At 40.3% G+C, this 26,420-nt stretch overlaps 1 protein-coding gene across 3 annotated transcripts in view; it reads left to right on the top strand.

The window, feature by feature from the left end:
• STAT1 (signal transducer and activator of transcription 1) overlaps window positions 1-26,420 on the top strand; it is a 167,412-nt gene that overhangs the window by 121,329 nt on the left and 19,663 nt on the right. For all 3 annotated transcript variants that reach the window (XM_089656140.1, XM_089656141.1, XM_089656139.1), the window contains exons 12-19: window positions 3,976-4,005; window positions 4,163-4,256; window positions 5,547-5,588; window positions 12,618-12,701; window positions 16,439-16,537; window positions 16,765-16,900; window positions 25,145-25,191; window positions 25,807-25,901. In XM_089656140.1, coding sequence (XP_089512266.1) covers window positions 3,976-4,005; window positions 4,163-4,256; window positions 5,547-5,588; window positions 12,618-12,701; window positions 16,439-16,537; window positions 16,765-16,900; window positions 25,145-25,191; window positions 25,807-25,901 — 627 coding nt within the window. The remainder of the gene's footprint in view (window positions 1-3,975; window positions 4,006-4,162; window positions 4,257-5,546; window positions 5,589-12,617; window positions 12,702-16,438; window positions 16,538-16,764; window positions 16,901-25,144; window positions 25,192-25,806; window positions 25,902-26,420) is intronic.

Raw genomic sequence — 26,420 nt, 5'->3', positions numbered from 1 at the left:
GAGTGGCTCTGTGACATCAGCTGACAACAGGCTTTAGTACACTGTCAGCTAATTCAGGGCCGCAGGAGAGCAAGTAAGTGTACTCCTGTGACCCAGAAGAGAAGTGTGGCTAAAAAACATTTCGGCTATACTTCTAATGTAAATCAAGAGATTAGGTCATAAAGAAGAGCTTGGAAAGTAGAAAAAAAGCATTTGCTCAGTTAAAGTCATGAACAGGAGCGGACTGACCATTTGAGCACTCTGGCACTGCCCGAGGGCCCGGGGTCAGTAGGGGGCCCCATGAAATGCCCCTGATACCTTTTTATAGGCTTTTTTGGGTGTGCTTTGAGTGTGGGCAAGGACACAGGGGCCCCATAATCCCCTATTGCCTGGGGGCCCCATGAGTTGTCAGTCCGCCCCTTGTCATGAAATAAGTTCGGGGTAGTTGGCAAAAAATCCTGAGCCAATAGACTGGTTGTACAGTGGAGCTGAATTTTTTTTTTTCTTATTTTGTGAAATTCTGAAATTCTATACAGGTGGTAAAGAAGTAGAGGATTAAATAGGGAGCTAACTACTTAAATATATGTTTTGAATTTCGGGATTGTGTATTCTTGAGAGAGACCTATGTCTGCTTGGCAGTTAAGAGCATTCCAAAATGCATCCTGTAAAGTATGCTTGTCAGGTAGTTCTCTTTAGCATTGTTTTTCTCCAACCCACTGAATTTACAGGGAAACACTTTCTTAATAATGCTGATATAGGAGATGATTTTCTAAAGAGTACTTAAAGCTGAGCTCCAGGATTAGCAAATAATGTCTGAATACAAGAGTCGTGTATTCTTTCTTGACACTGCTGCCTCTACAGAAGTTTCCTATAACAAAGACCAGTGACTGCTGCTCTGTCTCCTTGTGCAGGGTGACTGGTCTTGTCTCCGCCCCTCTTGTAGTTTTCTGCAGGCAGCCAGTAGTGGGTGGAGTCTGATGTGCGCTTCCCACAGCTCTGCTCTCTGAACAGGCTATGTACAGCACAGGGATGATGTGACTGCTACTTTACAGTGTAAAAGCTGGGTTTACGCAAAGTGGATTTGTATCCTTTGTGGCTATAGAGAAATGTATATAAATGAAATATTTTTTTGTACCCAGCATTCATCTTTAATGAAATTCAAGAAAATAGCACAATTAAGATTTTTGGTCGCATCTCTCAACTACAGTTGCAAGAAAAAGTATGTGAACCCCTTGGGATTACGTGGAGTTTTGCATGAATTGGGCATAAAATGTGCTCTGAACGTTAGATGTTGCCATGGTTTAATTGCACATAACATGTAAACATTCACAGTGCAGGGAGGAAAAAGTATGTGAACCTTTGGACTTAATAACTGGTTGACCCTCCTTTGGCAGCAAAAACCTCAACCAAACGTTTCCTGTAGTTGCAGATCAGACCTGCACAACGATCTGGAGTAATTTTGGACCACTCCTCTTCACAAAACTGTTTCAGTGTAGCAATATTCTTGGGATGTCTGGTGTGAATCGCTCTCTTAAGGTCATGCCACAGCATTTTAATCGGGTTGAGGTCAGGACACTGACTGGGCCACTCCAGAAGGCGTATTCTGTGCTGTTGCAGCCATTGTTTTGTTGAATTACTTGTATGCTTTGGGTCATTGTCCTGTTGCATCACCCATCCTCTGCAGAGCTTCAGTTGGCGGACAGATGGTCGTACGTTTTCCTGTGTCTTGATAAACTCTGGAATTCATTTTCCCATCAATGACAACAATCCGTCCAGGCCCTGAGGCAGCAAAGCAGCCCCAAACCACGATACTCCCTCCACCATGTTTTACAGTGGGGATGAGGTTTTGATGTTGGTGTGCTGTGCCTTTTTTTCTCCACACATAGTGTTGTGTGTTCTTCCCAAACAACTCAATCTTGGTTTCATCTGTCCACAGTATATTTTGCCAGTAGTGCTGTGGAACATCCAGGTGCTCTTTTGCAAACTTCAAACGTGCTGCAATATTCTTTTTGGACAGCAATGGCTTCTTCCGTGGTGTCCTCCCATGTACTCCATTCTTGTTTAATGTTTTACTTATTGTAGATGTGTCAACAAAAATGTTAGCATGTGCCAGAGATTTCTGTAGGTCTTTAGCTGACACTCTGGGATCCTTCTTTACCTCATGCAGCATTCTGCGCTGTGCTTTTGCAGTCATTTTTACAGGACGACCACGCCTAGGGAGAGTAGCAACAGTGCTAAACTTTCTCCATTTGTAGACAGTCTGTCTTACCGTGGACACATGAACATCAAGGCATTTGGAGATACTTTTGTAACCCTTTCCAGCTTCATGCAAGTCAACAATTCTTGATCGTAGGTCTTCTGAGAGCTCTTTTCTGCGAGGCATGGTTCACATCAGACAGTGCTCCTTGAAACCAGTAAACCCAAAAGAGGTGTGTGTTTTTTAAGGGCAGGACAGCTGTCAGCAACACATCCGATATCATCACACTGATTGGAGTAAAGGTTGGCTCACTCCAGGCTCCAATTAGCTCTCGGAGAAGTCATTAAGCTAGGGCCTCACATACTTTTTCCTCCCTGCACTGTGAATGTTTACATGTTATGTGCAATTAAACCATGGCAACATCTAATGTTTGTGTAGTATTATGTTCAGCAGACTGTGTTCTTCTATTGTTGTGACTTAGATGACGTTCAGAGCACATTTTATGCCCAATTCATGCAAAACTCCACGTAATCCCACATACTTTTTCTTGCAACTGTATATTCTCTAAGCTGAATGTACATTCACTTTACAAAGGTAAAAAATGCTATACTTAATGCGGTGCATTAATGCACATGCGGCATTAAGGCTACTATTGATATCATTAGCATTTGTAAAGCAAAAAAATAGGTTGCGCTTAAATACAGGCAAAAGTATAACAAGAAAATAAATAACAAAACAATAAGAAACAATATTTTAAATCAAAATAAAATCTGTGAATGAATGAACTGCAAGTCCCAACAGCCTTAGCGAATGTCGGCTTTTAGTTTTCAATGAACTACCATGGCGCGGTAGTTCATTGAAACTTCCTCCCAGAATATCTGCTTGCTCATACATCCCGTATGGCAAGCAGATAATCTGACAGGTCTGCAGGAGACCTGCATGGCACCAGCGATCTAGGCTCCTGTAGACAATAATAAACGCACATTTTTTCACCTGCACAAAGTGCATTTATTATTTTTGTCTAAAAGGTGAACGTATCATTATTTTAAAGCTTCCCGTTTTTTTTTTTTTCTTTAATTCTTTATTTATCAATTTTGCATGTCATACAGGCTCCCTTGACAACAAACTAGCATAAGCTAGGGGTAAGAGACACGAGACAAAATAAATATATCACAAATGGGCCATTGAGGCATAATCAGGTTCGCTGTCGCAGCCCAAAGACCTCTGACAGAGTTAAACTAATATCCCGTGTAACATAATCTTTTCAAGAGAGATAAGAAAATCTGAACGAGAACTATAGCAGCACAAAATAAAAGGGGGAAAGGGGGGGGATGGGGAGGAAAGAAGGGCGGAGGGGGGAGGAGCGAGTGCGCTGCCCCAGGGAGCCTGGCATAGTAGAGTCTGATAGGATCTATGGTGACACACTGAAGGGAGCGGCCCGAGTTTCACTTTTGGGAACCCAAGGTAGCCCGGTATTTAGCAGTAAAAGTAAATTCCATCCAGTAGAACCATGTTTTACGGACCCGATCCTCTCTGTGGTTTATTATAGCCATGCTGTCCTCCATTAGTTGGTTTTCGTTGACCTTTGCAAACCAAGTTTTGATGAGCATGGGTGCGGTTTGTTTTCAGTAGAATGGGATACACGCCTTCTCCGCGTTCAACAGATGGAGTAAGAGGGAATGTTTGTACAGTTTCAGGGACATAGGGGTCAAAAGCAGCAAGAAAAGCGTCTTGCGGCATCTGAATGCAATGTTTAGCTTCCTGCTTTTTTTAAATATTGTTCTATATTTTCTCTTTAGAGATGTCAATGAGAAGAATACAGTAAAAGGGTAAGTGATGTTTTTATGCTTTTATGTTTGTTTCCATATTTATAACTACAAATCTTGTTTAATTTCATTTAGAAGCAGTATGAATTTGTAAAGAGTTAATGATTTGCATTTGTGAATGCAATTCCTTAATTTCCGCCTTAATTTTGTTTACTGGTAGGTTCCGGAAATTTAATATATTAGGTACAAACACAAAAGTAATGAATATGGAAGAATCCACAAATGGAAGTTTAGCAGCTGAGTTCAGACACCTGGTACGTTAATATTGACTTTAACCCCTTTACTACAGAAATACACCTATATATTCGGCAGCAGGGCTGGTGTTCTTTAACGCACAATCCTTTTATATATGCAACACTGTCTTGCTCTGAGACGTGCTTCACTGGCACTCCCAGAACTGTGACTGAGCTGTCACCGACAGCTCATGGTCAGCTACAATGTTCAGGAGCCAGTGGGACAAGCTTCTGATGACACTGGCACTGTGCAGTAAATACCGGATCCCCTCCCACTGGCCTCTTGCGTCACATCCCAGTTAAAGCATTGGCTCTCACTGCAGATATCTGGTTAAAGAGATCTAGTTGTTTCAAATGTAAATGGTTAATTCACATGTAAATGTTTCATCCTATAGAAATGTAAGACTGTAGTAAATTACTTTTTTTTCTAAACTGAATTTTATTGAAAAATACAAGTCAGACAATTGTTCAGTCAAAAACTGTATAACCATTGCACAGGAAGTCCAAAAGTAGCATTGCAATACAGAGAAAGTGCCACATATCATACAAAGGTACAGCGTAGCATATTAGAAATTAAGTAGGACGTTATACGTAATGCTGAGATGCACTGTCTGAGAATTAGAATGGACAAATAAAGGAAAAAAAACAAGAACTAGTAAAGGAAACTAAAAACAGAGCAGGAACATCCTGCATACAAGAAACTAAATTGGCATAAGTAGTAAATTACCTACAGGACTGATGCTGATATGACAGCATTACTTTATAAGAACATGAGTCTTGCTTCAATTAGCAGATTTGTGATGGAGAATTCCTGCAAAACCATTGGAGGTGCTGGTAACCAGAAGATAAAGGGTTTATTTGAAAGCTACCTGCCCTACTATAATTTGTGAAGAAAATAAAATAAGTAATGTCTGCTTCCCTACTACTGAGGAGTTGATTTATAGAGAGTTTGCATTTCCATTTGTTTAATGAAAGTGCATTAATTTTGTCTGACTGTAAATAGACTGCTGTTAGAGTATAAATCATTGATAGATGGAGCTAAGTAGAATAGGAATTCCCCATAATACTTAGCTCTATCTATTGGCTAAATTAATTTTTTTTCCATTTAAAATCAATTATTTACATTCAACCAGCACAGGATATAGTCTTTTTACATACATTTTTATTCCCATTCTGACAGAGCAAATGTACGTACACTTTCACTGGATAAGTGGTTATGTGAATTCTTCATAAATCATACCCAAGTCTGTTTTTCTCTAGACTGTTCTGGAGCTAGAAATCATTATGTTTCTTTCTACGTTTACTTTTTAGCAATTAAAAGAACAAAAGAATGCAGGAAGCAGGACTAATGAGGTAAAGTGTTCATTTATATGTTTGTATGTGATTTTCTCATGTGGAACTATAGGTTTTCCAATCTGTTAGATAGGTGTATATATATATATATATATATATATACACACAGTTGTGTTCAAAATAATAGCAGTGTGTTGAAAAAAAGTGAATAAAGCTCAAAATCTTTCTAATAGCTTTTATTTCCATACACACAAATGTATTGGGAACACTGCACATTCTATTCCAAATCAAAACATGAAGAAAAATATATCAAATTTGTGTTGTTCCTCTAAAAAAAATTGAAGAAGTAAATATTCAACTGTTCAAAAAAATAGCAGTGTTCTTCTTTACAAACTCAAACATTCACTATATAAACTGAAAAATGTTTGAAGATTTTGCTTTCCTTTGAATCACTTAATGAATATTTTGTTGTATAAGCACTGTTTCTGAGAACTGCTGTACATCTGTGTTGCATGGAGTCAACCAACTTCTGGCACCTGTGAACAGGTATTCCAGCCCAGGATGATTGGACTACATTCTACAGTTCTTCTCTATTTCTTGGTTTTGCCTCAGAAACTGCATTTTTGATGTCACCCCACAAGTTTCTATTGGATTAAGATCCGGGGATTGGGCTGGCCACTCCATAACGTCAATCTTGTTGGTCTGGAACCAAGATGTTGCACGATTACTGGTGTGTTTGGGGTCGTTGTCTTGTTGGAACACCCATTTCAAGGGCATTTCCTCTTCAGCATAAGGCAGCATGACCTCTTCAAGTATTCTGATGTATTCAAACTGATCCATGATCCCTGGTATGCGATAAATAGGCCCAACACTGTAGTATGAGAAACATCCCCATATCATGATGCTTGCGCAACCATGCTTCACTGTCTTCACAGTGTACTGTGGCTTGAATTAAGTGTTTGGGGGTCATCTGACAAACTGTCTCCGGCCACTAGACCCAAAAAGAACAATCTTACTTTCATCAGTCCACAAAATGTTGCGCCATTTCTCTTTAGGCCAGTCAATGTGCTCTTTGGCGAATTGTAACCTCTTCAGCATGTCTTTTTTTCAACAGTGGGACTTTGCGGGGGCTTCTTGCAGATAGCTTGGCTTCACATAGGCGTCTTCTAATTGTAACAGTACTCACAGGTAACTTTAGACCTTCTTTGATCTTCCTGGAGCTGATTGTTGGCTGAGTCCTTGCCATTTTGGCTATTCTTCTATCCATTCGAATGGTAGTTTTTTGCTTTCTTCCATGTCTTTCAGGTTTTGGTTGCCATTTTAAAGCATTTGAGATCATTTTAGCTGAGCAGCCTATCATTTTATGCACTTCTTTATATGTTTTCCCCTCTCCAATCAACTTTTTATTCAAGGTACGCTGTTCTTCTGAACAATGTCTGGAACGACCCATTTTCCTCAGAATTTCAGAGAGAAATGCACTGGAACCAGCATGTACAACATTTGCGACCTTCCTTCCTTAAATAAGGGCAATAATTGCCACCTGTTTTTCAAAGAATGAATGACCTCACTAATAGAACTCCACACTGTTATTATTTTGAACATGCCCCTTTCAATTAATGATTCAATTACACAGAATCAGCAGCATGCATGTTATGACTGTTGGGTCTGTTGGATTTCTATTACTCTACTACACCTGCTAGTAAATTATTTGCCATGTAGAAATATCATTTCTACCAAAAACAGTGATTGATCAGGTTAGTGATGTCTGACTGCTATTATTTTGAACACAACTGTATATATACTTGGAAAAAACAGTTGATAAATGTACAGAAAACTGGCTAAAAGACTGAACTCAGAGAGTAGAGGTCATTGATTCATACTCTGAAATGTCTAGGGTTGTTAGTGATGTGATGTACCCCACATGTACCCCAAGTTCAGTGTTGAGAACTTTACTTTTAATATGTTTATAAATTATATGGGGTCTGGGATTAAAAGTAACATTTCAGTTTTTTCAGATGATACCAAGCTGTGCAGTGGAATAACGACTTTACAGGATATCTCCAATTTACAAGCCGACCTCATTGCACGTTTGCATGTTTAATTGGGCAGCTATGTGGCAAATGAGGTTTATTGTTGATAAATGTAATGTTATGTACTTGGGGGGATAAGAATATGCATGCATCATAAATACTAGAGGGGTTACAATTGAGGTAATCAATGGTGGAGAAGGATCTGGGGGTTCTGGTAGATCACAAGCTTAATAATGGCATGCAATTCCAAGCTCTGGTTTCTAAAGCAAGCAAAATCCTTTCTTGTATTATAAGAGGTATAGAGAGAGAGAGATATCATATTACCACTGTACAAATTAGTAATACCTCATCTGGAATATGCAGTTCAGTTTTGGGCACCAATTCACAAAGGATAATGGGGAACTGGAAAGTGCAGAGAAGGGCAACAAAACTGATAAGAGGCATGGAGGAGCTCAGCTATGAGGAAAGATTAGCTGAAATTAATGTATTCTCTCTTGAGAAGAGGAAATTAAGGGGAGGATATGATCAACATGTATAAATACATAAGTGATCCATATAGTGAACTCGGTGTAGAGTTATTCACCTCAAGGTCATCAGAGAGGAAAAGGAGGCACTCTTTACGTTTGAAGCAAAATAGATTTAATCTCCAAATTCGGAAAGGTTTCTTCACAATAAGACCTGTGAAAATGTGGAATAGACTCCCTCAAGAGTTGGTTCTGGCCAGCTCAGTAGATCACTTTAAAAAAGGCCTTGATTATTTCCTAGAAATAATACATGGGCAATAGCACAGTCATCTTCACAGAATATAACTGGATACTAACATTTATAAGTTAAGTTGATCCAGGGAGTATCCGATTGCTTCTTGGGGGATCAGGAAGGAATTTTTTCCCCTGCAGGAGCAAATTGGGTCATGCATTGCTGGGGATTTTTTGCCTTCCTCTGGATCAACTGTGTGTATGGGATATAACATTTTTTTTTCTTTTAACGTTGAACTAGATGGAGTTGTGATTTTTTTTTTCAGCCAAGCTGTGTAACTATGTGGTGTCATTAACCACTTCCGCACCTCCCTATAACAGAAATACTGCTACAGGGTGGCATGAGTGTGCGCATAATCAAGTGTATATATATGTGATTTTGAAGTTCCGGGTAGGGGGCACGCGCACCCTACCTGTGCCGCCAGTTGCAGCCTCGGCACCTGGCGTCGCACCCGGGTGATTCCCCTCCGGCACCCGGCGATCGCCGCGTAACACCGAGGGGGAGAGACCTGTGTATAAACAACATAGATCTCTCCCTTGTCAGCTCCTGCACACTGCTTTGCTACAAAGCAGTGTGCTTACAGTGTAAAGCACACAGTAAAACAGCACACAGTTAACCCTTTGATCGCCCCACATGTTAACCTCTTCTTGCCCAGTGCCATTAGCACAGTATCAGTGCTTTTTATTAGCACTAATCACTGTATTGGTGTCACTGGGGATGTCAGTGACACCAAGTCAGTTCCCCCCGTGTCACAATGCCCGCCACAGTCCTGCTATAATTCGCTGATCGCCGCCATAGCTAGTAATAAATAAATAAATTCCAGTATATATACCACCATTTGTAGATGCTATAACTTTCACGTAAACCAATTCATTTACACGTATTGGGATTTGTTTTAGCAAAGACATGTAGCAGAATACATTTTGGCCTAAACTTATGACCAAATTTAGATTTTTTTTTTTTTCAAAAAGTTTTTTTTTTTTCAAAATTGTCGGTCTTTTTTTGTTTATAGTGCAAAAAATAAAAACCGCAGAGGTGATCAAATCCCACCGAGAGAGAGCTTTGTGGTAAAAAAAAGAATGCAAATTTAATTTGGCAGTGTTGCATAACCGCGCAATTGTCAGTTAACCTCCCTAACGGTATTCCCGAGTGTAGCTCAGGGTAAAATGTCAGTACCAAAAGCGGTAACCCTGAGCTACACTCGGGCTTACCATGCGGCGCTGCATAGGGAGTCCCTGCAGCACTTACCTTGTCCTTCGCTCCCGCGATGTGTCCCCTGCAGCGTCCCCAGCCATCTCCTCCGGCTGATGCCGGCATCCGGCTCCTGTGTTCCGGTCCCTGGGACGTCGGGACGTACGGGCGGCGTTGGGAAATTTGAAAATTTAAAAAAAATGTCATTTTTTTCAAAACGATTTTACATAGTAAAACATTGCTGTTTCAACCCATTTCACATACATTTTGTCCCTAGTGCTCTGTCCTGTCCCCTGTCTGCATTTTGAATGTTGTTTCTGCCTGGAAACTTAGAAAAGTCCATGGCGTCCGAAAAGTGTCCCTTTAAGTCAAAAGCGGTTTTAGACCAGCTAGAGAACAGCGATAGTAAATCAGAACCACTTGCAGAATTGAGTGATAATGATTCGTGGAGAAATACGTCATCAGACACTGAAAACAATTTTGCGACTTTGCTCAGCAATGTGCGAACTTGGCGCTAGATTTCAAATTTCAGTGTTTTTGGTTTGATTATATTATTGAATTAAATGTAATATTATTATATTATTATTTTTTATGATTATTTATTAAATTATAATTTATGATTTTGTGTTTCAAATTTTATCATACCCGGGATGTTTAATAGACTCTTGTTCGGACAGATTTCAGTGAGTCATTCCTAAATATTACAGCCTACAATAAAAAACTACATATTTCCATGCAAAAAAATGGTACCGCTTTCAGCACCAAAAATCGGAAATAATCATATCGCTAGGGAGGTTAAAGTAATGCAGCCCCGTATCACAAAAAATGACCTGGTCAGGAAAAGGGGGGGGGGGTAAATCCTCTGGAGGGCAAGTGGTTAAAGTAAATATTATGTATTTTCCCCTATGAAATAAAATTGAAAGATTTAGTTGGCACACAACTACACTTTGCATTTGAGATTCATAAAATGTACTCCACCATTTCCATTCCAACCTTGCAGAAGATGACTGTGCTATTGCCCATGTAGGTTCACTATAAGCTTAACTGTACCTTAAAAAGATTAGTGTGCGTCTCCCATGGCCCACAGCCTGCTTTTGTTGGATTTGAAATTAAAGCACCTCACCAGGAATTAATTGTCCAGGTATATATTTTTTCCACTACCAATTAGGATAAAGGATAGAACCTATGTGTTTCGGCCTTTTCACTCATCCTACCAAAATACTGCTAATTTATGTCTTCTATTTTATGCAGAATACATCATTCCCCATCTTTAAGCCATGATGAAGGATATTTTGGAGACCCTTGAAATGCATTGGCTCCATCCGTTATCCTAATTGGTACTGGAAGAAATATATACCAGGACAATTGATTCATGGTGCTGCATTTTATTCTCAGTTCCATTCAGGAACAGGTCAGGGAGACTGTGATGATCCTTTGGTGTGGAAAATCTGCCAGCCAAGAATATCTGTCCAAATACTACCTCATATTCCAGCTGCTTGCGCTGGGGACACTTTTGCATGCTTGTTCCCGAGCCAGCTCTGTGTGTCTATGGGACACACAGGGTATAGCTCAGTTCCTCCCCCGCTCCCCCCTCTTTGGCTGTGATTGACAGCAGAGGGAGTTCAGGCTCAGGTAAGTATTAAGAGGGGGCTGTGGGGAGATCTGCACACTGAAAGTTTTTTTACCTTCATGCATAAAATGAATGAAGGTAAAAAAACTTTACCCTTTACTACCACTTTAATGAAATATTAACTTTGCAAAGAATATCTAATCGTGTGCATGGAAAAAAAAAAGCAGGATTTTTGCTGACACATTGAGGCCAGCAAAACGTCACCTTATTTGCTGAACTTCTCTCAACAAAGAGAAAATTCACTTAGCTTAGTGAATGAGGTGATGTACAGCTTCAGCAGCAGCTTAGCAGGATTCGAGGAACCACCACGCTGCAGTGGGGCTATTAGTCTTTATGCAGATGGGGTGTATTCACCCTTAGGCTACATTCACACCGGCAATTAGGGCCAGTGCGAATTGTAGCAGCAGTTCTCCCTGCAGCTCTCAGTAGCTAGCTGCAGCCCACCAGCCTTGTTCACTTTAATGACAGGTCACTGGTGGCCGCACCTATTTGCGGCTCTCTGCACAGCCAGCAGTTACCTGCAGTAATCGCTGCTGGATGCAGACAACGTGCATTCAGCAGCAATCACCGCATGTAATCGCAGGCTGTGCAGAGAGCTGCGAATAGGTGTGGCTGTTGGCGATCTATCATAGTGAACAGGGCTGGTGGCCCCAGCTACCCACTGAGCTGAAGGAAGAACTGACGCAATTTACACTGGCCTTAATTGCCCGTGTGAACCATATAGGTGTGTACAGCTACCTTCACCCATTCATGTCTATGGGCAGTTGTACGCAGGTCCAGGGCATCCTGTAAACAAAAATATGCTGACTTTTTCACATTGTACAGGCAATCATGCCAATCTGCGTGAAGCCTTACAGTCATTTCTTTTTTTATGCTTTGCTTTCTGACTGTCAGAGAACAATTGACAATTTGACTGTCCTGTAATATTTTTGCACAACTTTACCTCCAAACAGTAATGTATGGGTCTTATGGGTGCTTCTGTTTAGATTATAAGAGGTGTGGAGACTATGGGCATATGCTACAAAAAGTTGAGGTACCAGCTTTCCTAAGGAGAAACAGTACAGTTCGGAGATGGTTTCCTTAGCTCTCTGATGGCTTTTCTCCCTACGTTCTGTTGGCTGATAATGTTAAAAGCTGCCAAAAGACAAGCATTGTTTGTCCACTCTCATCCCATGTACAGTACACAGGGACCTTTAGTGTTTTCAGCTTGAAAGTTGAACCTAGAAAACAGGAGTTCCACTTTAGGAAAGCCTACATTGCATGTTTAAATCTTAACGTTCAGCATCTCTATTTAGGGCTCATGCTACAATGTCAGTGTCTATAAATATGCAATTAAATTAATTTCAGAAAGAATACCCAATCACGTACAAGGAAAAGTAAATATATACACTGTATATATAGTATATGTATATATGTTATATAATATTTTGTCTTTTGATATTATATTGAAAATAATTTATTGCAACATTTTCCTGTCTTCAGGGACCTCTTATTGTGACTGAAGAACTGCATTCATTAAGTTTTGAGACACAGCTTTGCCATCTTGGATATGTAGTGGATTTGGAGGTAAGTTATCTTTAGAAAAATTTAGAAATAAAAACTAATGCTTCACTATAGGCTCCTGATAAATTTGCCCGTGCGATGCCGGCACCAACTATACCCTATATACTATACTCTCCACAGTGCATGGTTTAAACTCTTATTTGGCCAGGGGTAAAAAAATATCAGTAAAAATAATTACCTTATTCCTCACTCATGAATGTTTCATTTTACTGTGCAACTGGTTGCCCTAAAGCCAGTTCCTTGCTGGTCATAGCAATCTGATATCATTGCATACAATGCAGGACCAGCAGTACTGCATTGTATGGGAAGCAGGGGCGGACTGACCATTTGAGCACTCGGGCACTGCCTGAGGGCCCAGGGTCAAGAGGGGCCCCATGAAATGCCCCTGGTACCTTTTATAGGCTTTTTTGGGTGTGCTTTGAGTGTGGGCAAGGACACAGGGGCCCCATGATCCCCTATTACCCGGGGGCCCCATGAGTTGTCAGTCCGCCCCTGATGGGAAGATGATGGTCCACTTATGTTTCTGAGCATCTGAAAGTAGAGGAGAGCGACCCTGTAATGGCCTGTGTCTTCATGTGCTGCCCCTTTGCTGCTCCCCAGTCACTGAAGATATTCCACACTTGTGATGAATATCTGCTCCCCCTGCCTCATACTTAGGTTACTTCCATCAGCTTATACTTCTTGTATTAAATACATTCAGGTCCATAAATATTGGGACATCGACACAATTCTAACATTTTTGGCTCTATACAACACCACAATGGATTTGAAATGAAACGAACAAGATGTGCTTTAACTGCAGACTATCAGCTTTAATTTGATCCAAATCAGGTGAACGGTGTAGAAATTACAACAATTTGCATATGTGCCTCCCACTTGTTAAGGGACCAAAAGTAATGGGACAGAATAATAATCATAAATCAAACTTTCACTTTTTAATACTTGGTTGCAAATCCTTTGCAGTCAATTACAGCCTGAAGTCTGGAACGCATAGACATCACCAGACGCTGGGTTTCATCCCTGGTGATGCTCTGCCAGGCCTCTATTGCAACTGTCTTCAGTTCCTGCTTGTTCTTGGGGCATTTTCCCTTCAGTTTTGTCTTCAGCAAGTGAAATGCATGCTCAATCGGATTCAGGTCAGGTGATTGACTTGGCCATTGACTTGGCCATTGCATAACATTCCACTTCTTTCCCTTAAAAAACTCTTTGGTTGCTTTTGCAGTATGCTTTGGGTCATTGTTCATCTGCACTGTGAAGCGGCGTCCAATGAGTTCTGAAGCATTTGGCTGAATATGAGCAAATAATATTGCCCGAAACACTTCAGAATTCATCCTGCTGCTTTTGTCAACAGTCACATCATCAATAAATACAAGAGAACCAGTTCCATTGGCAGCCATACATGCCCACGCCATGACCCTACCACCACCATGCTTCACTGATGAGGTGGTATGCTTGGGATCATGAGCAGTTCGTTTCCTTCTCCATACTCTTCTCTTCCCATCACTCTGGTACAAGTTGATCTTGGTCTCATCTGTCCATAGGATGTTGTTCCAGAACTGTGAAGGCTTTTTTAGATGTCGTTTGGCAAACTCTAATCTGGCCTTCCTGTTTTTGAGGCTCACCAATGGTTTACATCTTGTGGTGAACCCTCTGTATTCACTCTGGTGAAGTCTTCTCTTGATTGTTGACTTTGACACACATACACCTACCTCCTGGAGAGTGTTCTTGATCTGGCCAACTGTTGTGAAGGGTGTTTTCTTCACCAAGGAAAGAATTCTTCGGTCATCCACCACAGTTGTTTTCCGTGGTCTTCCGGGTCTTTTGGTGTTGCTGAGCTCACCGGTGCGTTCCTTCTTTTTAAGAATGTTCCAAACAGTTGTTTTGGCCACGCCTAATGTTTTTGCTATCTCTCTGATGGGTTTGTTTTGTTTTTTCAGCCTACTGATGGCTTGCTTCACTGATAGTGACAGCTCTTTGGATCTCATCTTGAGAGTTGACAGCAACAGATTCCAAATGCAAATAGCACACTTGAAATGAACTGGACCTTTTATCTGCTCATTGTAATTGGGATAATGAGGGAATAACACACACCTGGCCATGGAAAAGCTGAGAAGCCAATTGTCCCATTACTTTTGGTCCCTTAATAAGTGGTAAGCACATATGCAAACTGTTGTAATTCCTACACCGTTCACCTGATTTGGATGTAAATACCCTCAAATTAAAGCTGGCAGTCTGCAGTTAAAGCACATCTTGTTCGTTTCATTTCAAATCCATTGTGGTGTTGTATAGAGCCAAAAATGTTAGAATTGTGTCAATGTCCCAATATTTATGGACCTGACTGTAAGTGTGTTAAATAAACGTGTATGTGATATTTGTCAACACCTATTAAATTGCGCTTAGTGTATCAAATATATTCAACAAATAAATATTAATCAAAAAACTACTGCCACTTTAAACAACCGTAATAAATGAGTGAATAAAACAACACATAAAGTGTTATAGTGGCACTAAATTAATAGTGATGGGGTGATATAGTGAGTACAACATGATACAATGTGAATAAATCAACAAAATGATATCAGTGTATTACTGTGAATACGAAAATTATATATAATAATCCAAAGTCCACAGAAATTGTTCCTCCTTCTTTGGAATCCACCACATGCTGTCTAATAATAACCAGGTGCCTAAAAGTGTCTCCCACATGGATGTGCACTTACCAATAGCTATTGCCTCCCACTTTTGTGGTTGGCAAAGCAGGCTTCAAAGAATAATTGTCCAAATATAAGCGGATTATAACCAATGGGGTACAACCATCATGGAGGTATAATGGTTCAAACTATTAAGGATTCCATACATTCCAATGCTTATGTATCATACAAGCATGATATTCCTCTTTCCCATGATCACCATGTAAAACAAAAAGCAGAGAGGTGCTCCAATGGTGTAGTATTAAAACCAAGATCCTTTGTTAATCCAAATGGACGTTACTCACAAGCAAACAGTAGTAAAAAGCCCAGTATCATATTACTGAATAAGCCTGGAGTGACAGAAGACCGTGGGTGTTCTCACCACCTCCGGATTACTGTTCACTGATGCCGTCGTGTCACTTTCTGTTCTGGTCAGCGTCACTTCCAGTCGCTGCACCATCATGTTCTGACGTGTTTTGTCACTTCTGACTTACTCATAGGGACCCCTTGTAGTGAAGTTCAAGCCAGTAAAAGAACATACAGTGTGTGGTGGGAGGAGCAGGTATTTACCACACTTAAAAGTGTGGAATTCATGCAGCAGTTGGGGAACAGTAAAGGAATAGCATCTGGGAAAAAAAGGAAAACAGGCTCCCACAAAGGTACATTTGCATGATTTCTCATTTATAATTCAGGCTTTTGTCATAAATGCCCTGTGGGAAAGAGGGTCACTTCAAAGAAAGTGAAAAGCACAATTATTTTGTTAAACCACAATAAACAATGGTATTTATACACAATCAGGCCTCATTCACACAGGATGTGTGATACCTTATCCCCTGTGAGTGCCGTGTTTACCTGCATAGGGATGCTCAGGTGTTCAATTGGTTGTCAGTTGGGACGTAGCAGCTGCACTGACACAGCCACTGCTCCCAATGCGACATTAGCCCTGCACCTGCACAGATGTTTACGTCCTGAGTGAACGAGACCTAACATTTTATTCTACCTCAGAAAGTAAATGTGTCATAAACATTTATCTTATCTATTTGTCCACAGACCGCATCACTTCCAATAGTTGTGATTTCTAATGTAAGCCAGCTTCCAAGTGGCTGGGCTTCTATTTTATGGTACAATATGCTGTGCTCAGAGACAAAGGTTAGTATTTATTGGCTATCCTATCTATCTATCTATCTATCTATCTATCTATCTATCTTATCCATCTGACTGTCCTCTCATCCATCATGCACTTACTAATTTGTCCTGTGTTTTATGAGTTTTAAATGCTTTTTGGGAATGTTTATTTTCAAATTAGTACGATAGTTTTTTTTTGTCATGCTTTATAGTTAGGGTGATTATAAAATAATAAAATTAATTTTTTGCAGAACTTATCATTTTTCCTAAACCCAGCAGTAGCCAGATGGCCCCAGTTGATGGAAGTACTCAGCTGGCAATTTTCTTCAGTAACCAAAAGAGGACTTCACACAGATCAGCTGAGTATGCTGGAAGAGAAATTATTAGGTATAGTGTGAATAAATGTAATCATGGTTTTTATGGCAGAACTTTGAATACTGTATCATTTGATTTGCTGTAGCTGCTGTCAAACATTATATAACTGTTTTGGGATGTAGTTTTCAGTTACATAGTTAGTCTGGCTGAAAAAAGTCCATCCAGTTCAACCATAGAAAAAAAAAAAGTTATAATCCTATACCCACAGTTGATCCAGAGGAAGGCAAAAAAACCCAGCAAAGCATGATCCAATTTGCTCCTGCAGGGAAAAAAAATCCTTCCTGATCCCCCGAGAGGCAATCAGATATTCCCTGGATCAACTTTACCTATAAATGTTGGTATCCAGTTATATTCTGTGTATCTAAGAAACAATCCAGGCCTTTTTTGAAGCAATCCACTGAGCTGGCCAGAACCAACTCTTGAGGGAGTCTATTCCATATTTTCACAGCTCTCACTGTGAAGAAACCTTTCCGTGTTTGGAGATTAAATTTCTTTTCCTCCAGACATAAAGAGTGCCCCCTTGTCCTCGGTGTACAGGTATTCACCCTGAGGTCATCACAGAGTTCACTATATGAACCACTGATGTATTTATACATGTTGATCATATCCCCCCTTAATCTCCTCTTCTCAAGAGAGAATAAATTCAGTTCCTCTAATATTTCCTCATAGCTGATCTCCTCCATGCCTCGTATCAGTTTAGTTGCCCTTCTATGTACTTTCTCCAGTTCCCCAATGTTCTTTTTGTGAATTGGTGCCCAAAACTGCATATTCCAGATGAGGTATTACTAATGATTTGTACAGTTACTTTGGATAACTTCTATCGTGAATGTGATCTACTCCACTGTCCTTATACGGACACTTGAAACTCATCATTAGTAACCTGAAATATGTATATATAGTTAGCATTGGGATCTGTTGATTTACTGGCAGCTTGCTATCTCCTGTATACAGTTGAAATGAGAGGCAGGATCTGCATGAATGATATGTACTGATTGGCTCAGGTTATCTCTGGAAAGCTTTTGTCTCTATCTATCAGGGTGCACTATTTGGAAGAGTTATTGCCGGCTTTCCCACTAATGTCAGCCATACTAAATTCAGCAGTAGTTAGCAGTGCTGTAGATAAAGAGCTGTAGATAAAGAGCTTACTTGCACACAGTCGGGTTTGTTTACTACAGCTGGAGACTGCAAAATCAGTCTCATTTCTGCATAGAAACCAGTTAGCTTCCAGGTTTTAGTGCCAAAGCTTAATTGAACGAGCTGAGGTTAGAAGCTGATTGGTTTCTATGCAGAAGTGAACCTGGTTTTAAACTCTTCAGCTTTAGTAAATAAACCCCAGTTTGCATTCTTTTGTGCCTGTTCCCTGGATCTGACCATATGAGAAGCTTGTTTAGCCAATGCAAAACAATTCCTAATGGTGTCTTTTAAAAGACATATTCCAAGACAGATGTGGATCTACTCTTTTCCCCGCGGAATTTCATGCTCCATGTCCCCGCTGTTCTGCTTTGTTATTATAAATATAGCGTTTTACCACACCTCCTTACCACTGCTAAAAGTCCACTGCCAATTTGTTTAGAAAATGTCAAGTTCCTAGCACGGGGGACTCGATTATCCAATTCCCGCCTGCCCGCAATGTACTGTGGCCGGGCGGCAGCTACAGGAAAAGCCGTACCCGTACATCACTCTGGCTGTACTGACACAAGGGGGTGCACAAGGGGGTGCCACGCTATGCGATCACATGATCACTATGTAAGCAAAGCTGTTGTGATTCAATGTCATTCATAACAGCTCTACTTCTCTGCTTCTCTGTGATTGGCCCACAGCTGTCACACGATACATGGGGCCAATCACAGCACCCTGTACTATGTGACCAACTCCAGCCAATCACAGATCACTATCCTGAATGAGTTAGGTTCTGACAGCAAGCTTCGCATTGCAGGAGAAATGATCTTTATTTCTCTTGCAAAGCTAAGTGTAAAAAAATTCCCTGATCACCCCCCCCCCCACAAAAAAATACCATATTGAGAATTTAAAAAACATTTTTTTAATAGTTTTTTCTTTTTTTTTTAACTACTTGCTGACTGCTTTCCCACATTTTACAGGAGAGCAGAAGCTCTTGGCAGAGCGGCTTAATCATGTGTTGCTTCCTATTTTTGGGTGTGAACGCATCTGCGCCCCCCACTGCCCAACTTCTCCCCCCCCACCCCCTACACACACACCCGTCGGTCCAGGGAGAGAAGAGAGAACACTACACCGAGTAAAAGCACCACTACATTTTACATGCATGCGTTAGATTAGCACATTTAACCCTTTGATCGCCCCTATTAACCCTTTGATCACCCCGTCATCCAGCCAGTGCCATTAGTACAGTATCAGTATATATCATTTTTCACTGATCACTGTATTCCTGCCACAATGACATCAGATAGAATCAGGGTCAGCTAGCGTTATATTGCCCGCACACTATCGCACTCACTCTATAGGTCGCTGATCACCGCCATTACTAGTTTAGTGTTTCTATGGATCAATATGTTGTTCATGAACAGAACTATACTACAGCCTTCTTTGTATATTGTCCACAAAAACGCAGAGTTAGCAGGATCGGCCCATTCACTGCCAGCACTAGCGTTTAGCCCCTCTGCTGTTTTTCATGGAAGATTTGTATCAATTGATTGTGGGCCAAGGCAATTTATACACACAACAATACATGGCCGCGCACTCAAATTCAGCTTTTGCCAGAAAATTCGCATGGAAACCTATCATGGTTTCTGAATTTAAAACTCTTTTGGGCCTAACCCTCAACATGGGCATTACAGAAAAGAATGAATTGCGGTCATGTTGATCCACAGAGCCAATTCATTGTATGCCCATGTTCTCTGCTGTTACATACAGGTGAAACTCAAAAAATTTGAATATCATGCAAAAGTTCATTTATTTCAGTAATGCAACTTAAAAGGTGAAACTAATATATGAGATAGACTCATTACATGCAAAGCAAGATAGTTCAAGCCATGATTTGTCATAATTGTGATGGTTATGGCTTACAGCTCATGAAAACCCGAAATCCACAATCTCAGAAAATTAGAATATTGTGAAAAGGTGCAATATTCTAGGCCAGCAATGGGCAAACTACGGCCCGGCGGACCTTTTAATCCGGCCCGCGGAGCTAGGCTCCCGCTAGGCTCCTCTCACAGTCCGCCCTGTTTCCTATGAGGATCTGTCCCCCCTCGACGTATCTGCGCATGTGCCGGAGATCGCCGATCGGCTGCTAATGCCTGAAACTGGCACATGCGCAGATACGTCGAGGGGGACAGATCCTCATAGGAGACAGATTTTCATGCTACACCGAACGGCGCGGGAACAAGAGGAACGCGCGGAGCAAAGGTAAGTGAATTCACACGGGGGGACATGGGGAATGAATTACTATAGGGGGGATGAATTACTATAGGGGGGGTGAATTACTATAGGGGGGATGAATTACTATATGGGGGATGAATTACTATATGGGCGATGAATTACTATGGGGGATGAATTACTATATGGGGGATTAATTACTATATGGGGGATGAATTACTATATGGGGGATTAATTACTATGGGGGATGAATTACTATATGGGGGATGAATTACTATGGGGGATGAATTACTATGGGGGATGAATTACTATATGGGGGATGAATTACTATATGGGGGATGAATTACTATGGGGGATTAATTACTATATGGGGGATGAATTACTATGGGGGATGAATTACTATATGGGGGATGAATTAATATGGGGGATGAATTACTATATGGGGGATGAATTACTATGGGGGATTAATTACTATATGGGGGATTAATTACTATGTGGGGGATGAATTACTATGGGGGATGAATTACTATATGGGGGATGAATTACTATATGGGGGATTAATTACTATGTGGGGGATGAATTACTATGGGGGATGAATTACTATATGGGGGATGAATTACTATGGGGGATGAATTACTATATGGGGGATGAATTACTATATGGGGGGATGAATTACTATGGGGGGATGAATTACTATGGGGGATGAATTACTATGGGGGATGAATTACTATATGGGGGATGAATTGCTATATGGGGGATGAATTACTATGGGGGACGAATTACTATATGGGGGACGAATTACTATGGGGGATGAATTACTATGGGGGATGAATTACTATATGGGGGATGAATTACTATGCTTACTATGGGGGAATATTACTATACTTACTATGGATGACACATACACATCATTCATCTACTCTTGGTCTGGCCCCCGGGTCCAATATATGAACCCATTGCGGCCCTCAAGTCAAAAAGTTTGCCCACCCCTGTTCTAGGCTCAAAGTGTCCCACTCTAATCAGCTAATTAAGCCATAACACCTGAAAAGGGTTCCTGAGCCTTTAAATGGTCTCTCAGTCTGGTTCAGTAGGAATCACAATCATGGGAAAGACTGCTGACCTGACAGTTGTGCAGAAAACCATCATTGACACCCTCCGTAAGGAGGGAAAGCCTCAAAAGGTAATTGCAAAAGAAGTTGGATATTCCCAAAGTGCTGTATCAAAGCACATTAATAGAAAGTTATGTGGAAGGGAAAAGTGTGGAAGAAAAAGGTGCACAAGCAGCAGGGATGACCACAGCCTGGAGAGGATTGTCAGGAAAAGGCCATTCAAAAGTGTTGGGGACTTTCACAAGGAGTGGACTGAGGCTGGAGTCAGTGAATCAAGAGCCACCACACACAGACGGATCCTGGACATGGGCTTCAAGCCTCTTGTCAAGCCGCTCCTGAACAACAAACGTCAGAAGCGTCTTACCTGGGCTAAAGAAAAACAGACCTGGTCTGTGACTCCCCTGGATATAGCCAAAATGCCTCCTCACCTTCCACATTCGACCCTTGCGGGTCACAAAGCCTTAAATATATAGTATCTCAGCCAGATTTTCATGCTCCACTGACTCCACCGACTCAATTAAGATCCCCCTCCAAGCAATGAATTCCTCTCAGATCACTTTCCTCACAATATGGACTCATAAACACACGAAGAGCACGTTTGCAGCATGGAGTGAAGTTATAAAAAGTTGATTGGAGAGGGGAAAACATATAAAGAAGTGCAGAAAATGATAGGCTGCTCAGCTCAAATGATCGCAAATGCTTTAAAATGGCAACCAAAACCTGAAAGACGTGGAAGAAAGTGAAAAACTACCATTCAAATGGATAGAATAGCCAAAATGGCAAGGACTCAGCCAGCAATCAGCTCCAGGAAGATCAAAGAAGGTCTACCTGTGAGTACTGTTACAATTTAGAAGATGCCTATGTGAAGCCAAGCTATCTGCAAGAAGCCCCCGCAAAGTCCCACTGTTGAAAAAAAGATGTGCTGAAGAGGTTACAATTTGCCAAAAAGCACATTGACTTGCCTAAAGAGAAATTGCGCAACATTTTGTGGACTGATGAAAGTAAGATTGTTTTTTTTGGGTCTAGTGGCCGGATGACCCCCAAACACTGAATTCAAGCCACAGTACACTGTGAAGACAGTGAAGCATGGTTGCGCAAGTATCATGATATGGGGATGTTTCTCATACTACGGTGTTGGGCCTATTTATCACATACGAGGGATCATGGATCAGTCTGAATACATCAGAACACTTGAAGAGGTCATGCTGCCTTATGCTGAAGAGGAAATGCCTTTGAAATGGGTGTTCCAACAAGACAACGACCCCAGACACACCAGTAAACGTGCAACATCTTGGTTCCAGACCAACAAGATTGACGTTATGGAGTGGCCAGCCCAATCCCCAGATCTTAATCCAATAGAAACTTGTGGGGTGACATCAAAAATGCAGTTTCTGAGGCAAAACCAAGAAATAGAGAAGAACTGTGGAATGTAGTCCAATCATCCTGGGCTGGAATACCTGTTCACAGGTGCCAGAAGTTGGTTGACTCCATGCAACACAGATGTACAGCAGTTCTCACAAACAGTGCTTATACAACTAAATATTAATTAAGTGATTCAAAGGAAAGCAAAATCTTCAAACATTTTTCAGTTTATATAGTGAATGTTTGTAAAGAAGAATACAAACACTGCTATTTTTTTGAACGGTCTAATATTCACTTTTCTTCAATTTTTTTTAGAGGAACAACACAAATTTGATATATTTTTCTTCATGTTTTGATTGGGAATATAATGTGTAGTGATCCCAATGCATTTGTGTGCATGGAAATAAAAGCTATTAGAAGGATTTTGAGCTTTATTCACTTTTTTCAACACATTGCTATTATTTTGAACACAACTGTATAAACTCACACAGCTCACGCAACTCTGCATAGAAACCAATCAGCTTCCAGGTTTTATTGTCAAAGTTTAATTGAACAAGCTGAGGTTAGAAGCTGATTAGCTATCATGCACGGCTGCTCAAGATTCTGAGTGCACACACTTTTGTAAATCTCCCCTTTGTTTTACTAAATCCATGGGATTTCTAAATCCAGCAAAGCAGAAGTTATCACATTTTACATACACTATAGGGGAGATTTACTAAAAGCGGAGAGTGCAAGATCTACTGCAGCTCTGCATAGAAACCAATCAGCTTCCTTTTTTTTTTTGGTCAAAACATAAACCAGAACTCAATATGAATTTTTTTCCCCCATGCAGTGGGGCTGTGCCTGCGTACTGCATGGGTTAACTGCTCATTTTTTCTAGGGGTGCACTGAAAGGCTATACTTACTTGATCCTTTCGATCCTCCAGAACAGCGCGCATTCCCCATGTCAAGCAGTGGATTGTTCCTGCCGTCCTCACGTCCAAGCATAATAATGTCAGAGACAGTCAATGTCGCTAGCTTGCGGGGGGGGGGGGGGGTGTCAGGAGCACTGGGACTGGGCTTGCACTTGGCAGATTAGATAAGTAAATCTCCACTCTGAAATCTCCTAGACAAAAATGAGCAGTTAACCCATGCATTGTGGGCACAGCCCCACTGCATGTGAAAAAAATTCCTGGAATTCTTCTTTAATTTAAAAAGCTGAAGGTAGAAGCTGGTTGGCTACCATGCACAGCTGCACCAGGAGTGCTCCAGTTTTAGTACATACAACCCCCATGTCACATTAGAGCCTCTGATAGAGCTGTGTCGAGGGAGAGGAATAAGTCACCACTGAGTTCTGTAAACGAGATGATTTTTTGTAAGTACAAATAATAGCCTGGAAAACCTGAAAAGAAGACCAAAGCTTAATTTGCTGACTGAAAATGAGAATATAAATTATTAATATACAATATTTCATATATACCTCGCAAAAAAGTATAATTTTTTTATAGTCCTCACTATAATAGATAAAAACATCTATATAAAATTGTTGTAAATTTAAATTAATGCTGGATGTTTAGACTCAAAGCTAATATTAAAGTTTCATATTTATAAAAACACATGGGCACATTTCAGCTGTGATACTGCACAGAACTTTTGTTGTAGAATAAAAAAAAATATATGATGAGTTAGCGTTCATAATTTTAATGGTCTATAAAATGTAGAATCCTTTTTAGTCTAAGTGCCAGCCAAAATGCACCTGAAAACCATATGATTTTACTTTTGCGGGAACATTTTTCTCAGATTTTTGGAACCCCAGCCATTTATTTAAAAGATTTCCTCGCACTCCTCCTGCCTTGGTGACTACCTGTAATTCAAGACAGGAACTGAAGAAAAATCTCCAAAACAGGACACCGGCAGCAGTGAAAAAAAACAAAAAGGCACTGTAACCCTTTTCTAGTTTATCCACAGAATCGCTGGTGCTCTACTTCTGTGCTGGATCTTAGGCTTCTTTCACACGGACAAACATGCAATTAGAGGACATATTTAAGTGTGTATAAATGCATGTAATGATTTTTCAGTATTGCCTTACGCACTGTGCGTTTACCTGCATTTAGATGCAGTCAGTTTAGCTGAATTTAGAGAAGTAGAATTCCATGCGTCCAGGGTCTGTTGAGTCAATCTAAATACGCCTAAATGTATGTAAATGTGAATAAACGGGTCTAAACCTGCTTTAAAAAAGGAACATATAAATGCAGTTGATGAAGCATAAGGGTTGTTTATACTTCCCAAATGATTTGTCCTGCATTTAAAAAAGTAATACACAGAACTGCAGGTGTGAATGAGACTTAATTAAAAGATGCATGTATGCTTAAGAATCAGGTGTACTTCAGCTTATACGGTAACCTGGAATTTAGAGGGAATTGAAAAACAAATATTTTATGTTTTCGTTCTTTAGGGCCAAATCCTACTGATGACTGTATTCCATGGACAAAATTCTGCAAGGTATTCGCTGCTGTTTACTCCTTTCTCATCTGCTTTCTGTAATTTGCTTCTACCTTCATTGTTCTTCCGTTTCTAAAAGAACACAGGCTAAGGGCTTTGCTGGTTGAATGTATTTCCTTTGCTGGTTAAATGTTTTTCATTCATTTTCAGTATCATAGCAATTTCCTATTATACTTAACACCATCAATGAAAGACATTCAAACAGCACAGAAAATAGGCTATTTACCTTAATTTCTTTGCCCCATTTGCACAGAATAAATGTACATGCACTTTCACTGAGCACATTTTTTATAAATACACCCCTTTGTGATCCTGCGAAGCGTGTTCTCAAGATTTTGACATCATTGGTTTACACAGAACTCATATTAACGTTTTGTACATGGACTAGATTTTCTGCACTGTTGCAGCGTTTTTCTGTATATCAAAAATAGCACACTGATTGACTTCACTTGAAATTTAATAATAGATATATGCATGTTAACAAGATTTTGCCTGTGTGTAAGACAATGAAGCATCAGCATTACTTGATACACTCCTTTTAATCATTAAAATTATTCACAAAATATTTTGCTGCTATTAAGGCTAGCTGTTTTAATGTAATCCTTTTGCTTTTAGGAAAATCTCAATGAAAAGACTTTTCCATTTTGGCTTTGGATTGAGGGCATCTTGGAACTAATTAAAAAGCATCTATTATGCCTATGGAATGATGGGTGAGTTATTTATCTATTGTATATTCTTTTAGTTATTTCAGATCTACAATAAGGAAATATTAACATTCTAATTTATCTAAACGCAATCCCAATCTACAAAGGTCGCTGAAATGTCTTCTCTCAAAATTCTCTTTCCTGTGGATGCAGTTAGCCTGCACCAAAAAAGGACATTGTATTAGAAAGGTGTGGTTACTTTAATAAGGATAAACTCTATACCTCACAAAACAAATAGTCTAAAGTGTGTCTGAAGACCATTGAACAATTCTACCTACAGTTTAAAGGCAATTTTCTTCCTAGTTTATTTTTTGCGTTTCTCTGTAATCAGCATTCAGTACCAGAACTTTTCATACATGTCCCTCCCCTTCTCTGAAATACAAGTCTGTGTGAGGACAGTTTGTGCTGAGTGCCGTTGCTGTTAATCAAATATGCTGGCATAGTGCACTGGAGTGTGAAAGCATGAAGCAGAATTAAAATGGGTATGTTAGGGCATGTCTAAGCAAAAATGAATCATGAATCAAA

The sequence above is a fragment of the Staurois parvus genome, unplaced genomic scaffold (assembly GCF_062004578.1).
Source record: "Staurois parvus isolate SC_StPar_1 unplaced genomic scaffold, SC_StPar_1.0 ptg000890l, whole genome shotgun sequence".
In the NCBI taxonomy this organism is placed as follows: domain Eukaryota; kingdom Metazoa; phylum Chordata; class Amphibia; order Anura; family Ranidae; genus Staurois; species Staurois parvus.
The sequence above is the reverse complement of the archived record's forward strand: the minus strand, read 5'-3'. Positions and strand labels throughout refer to the sequence as shown.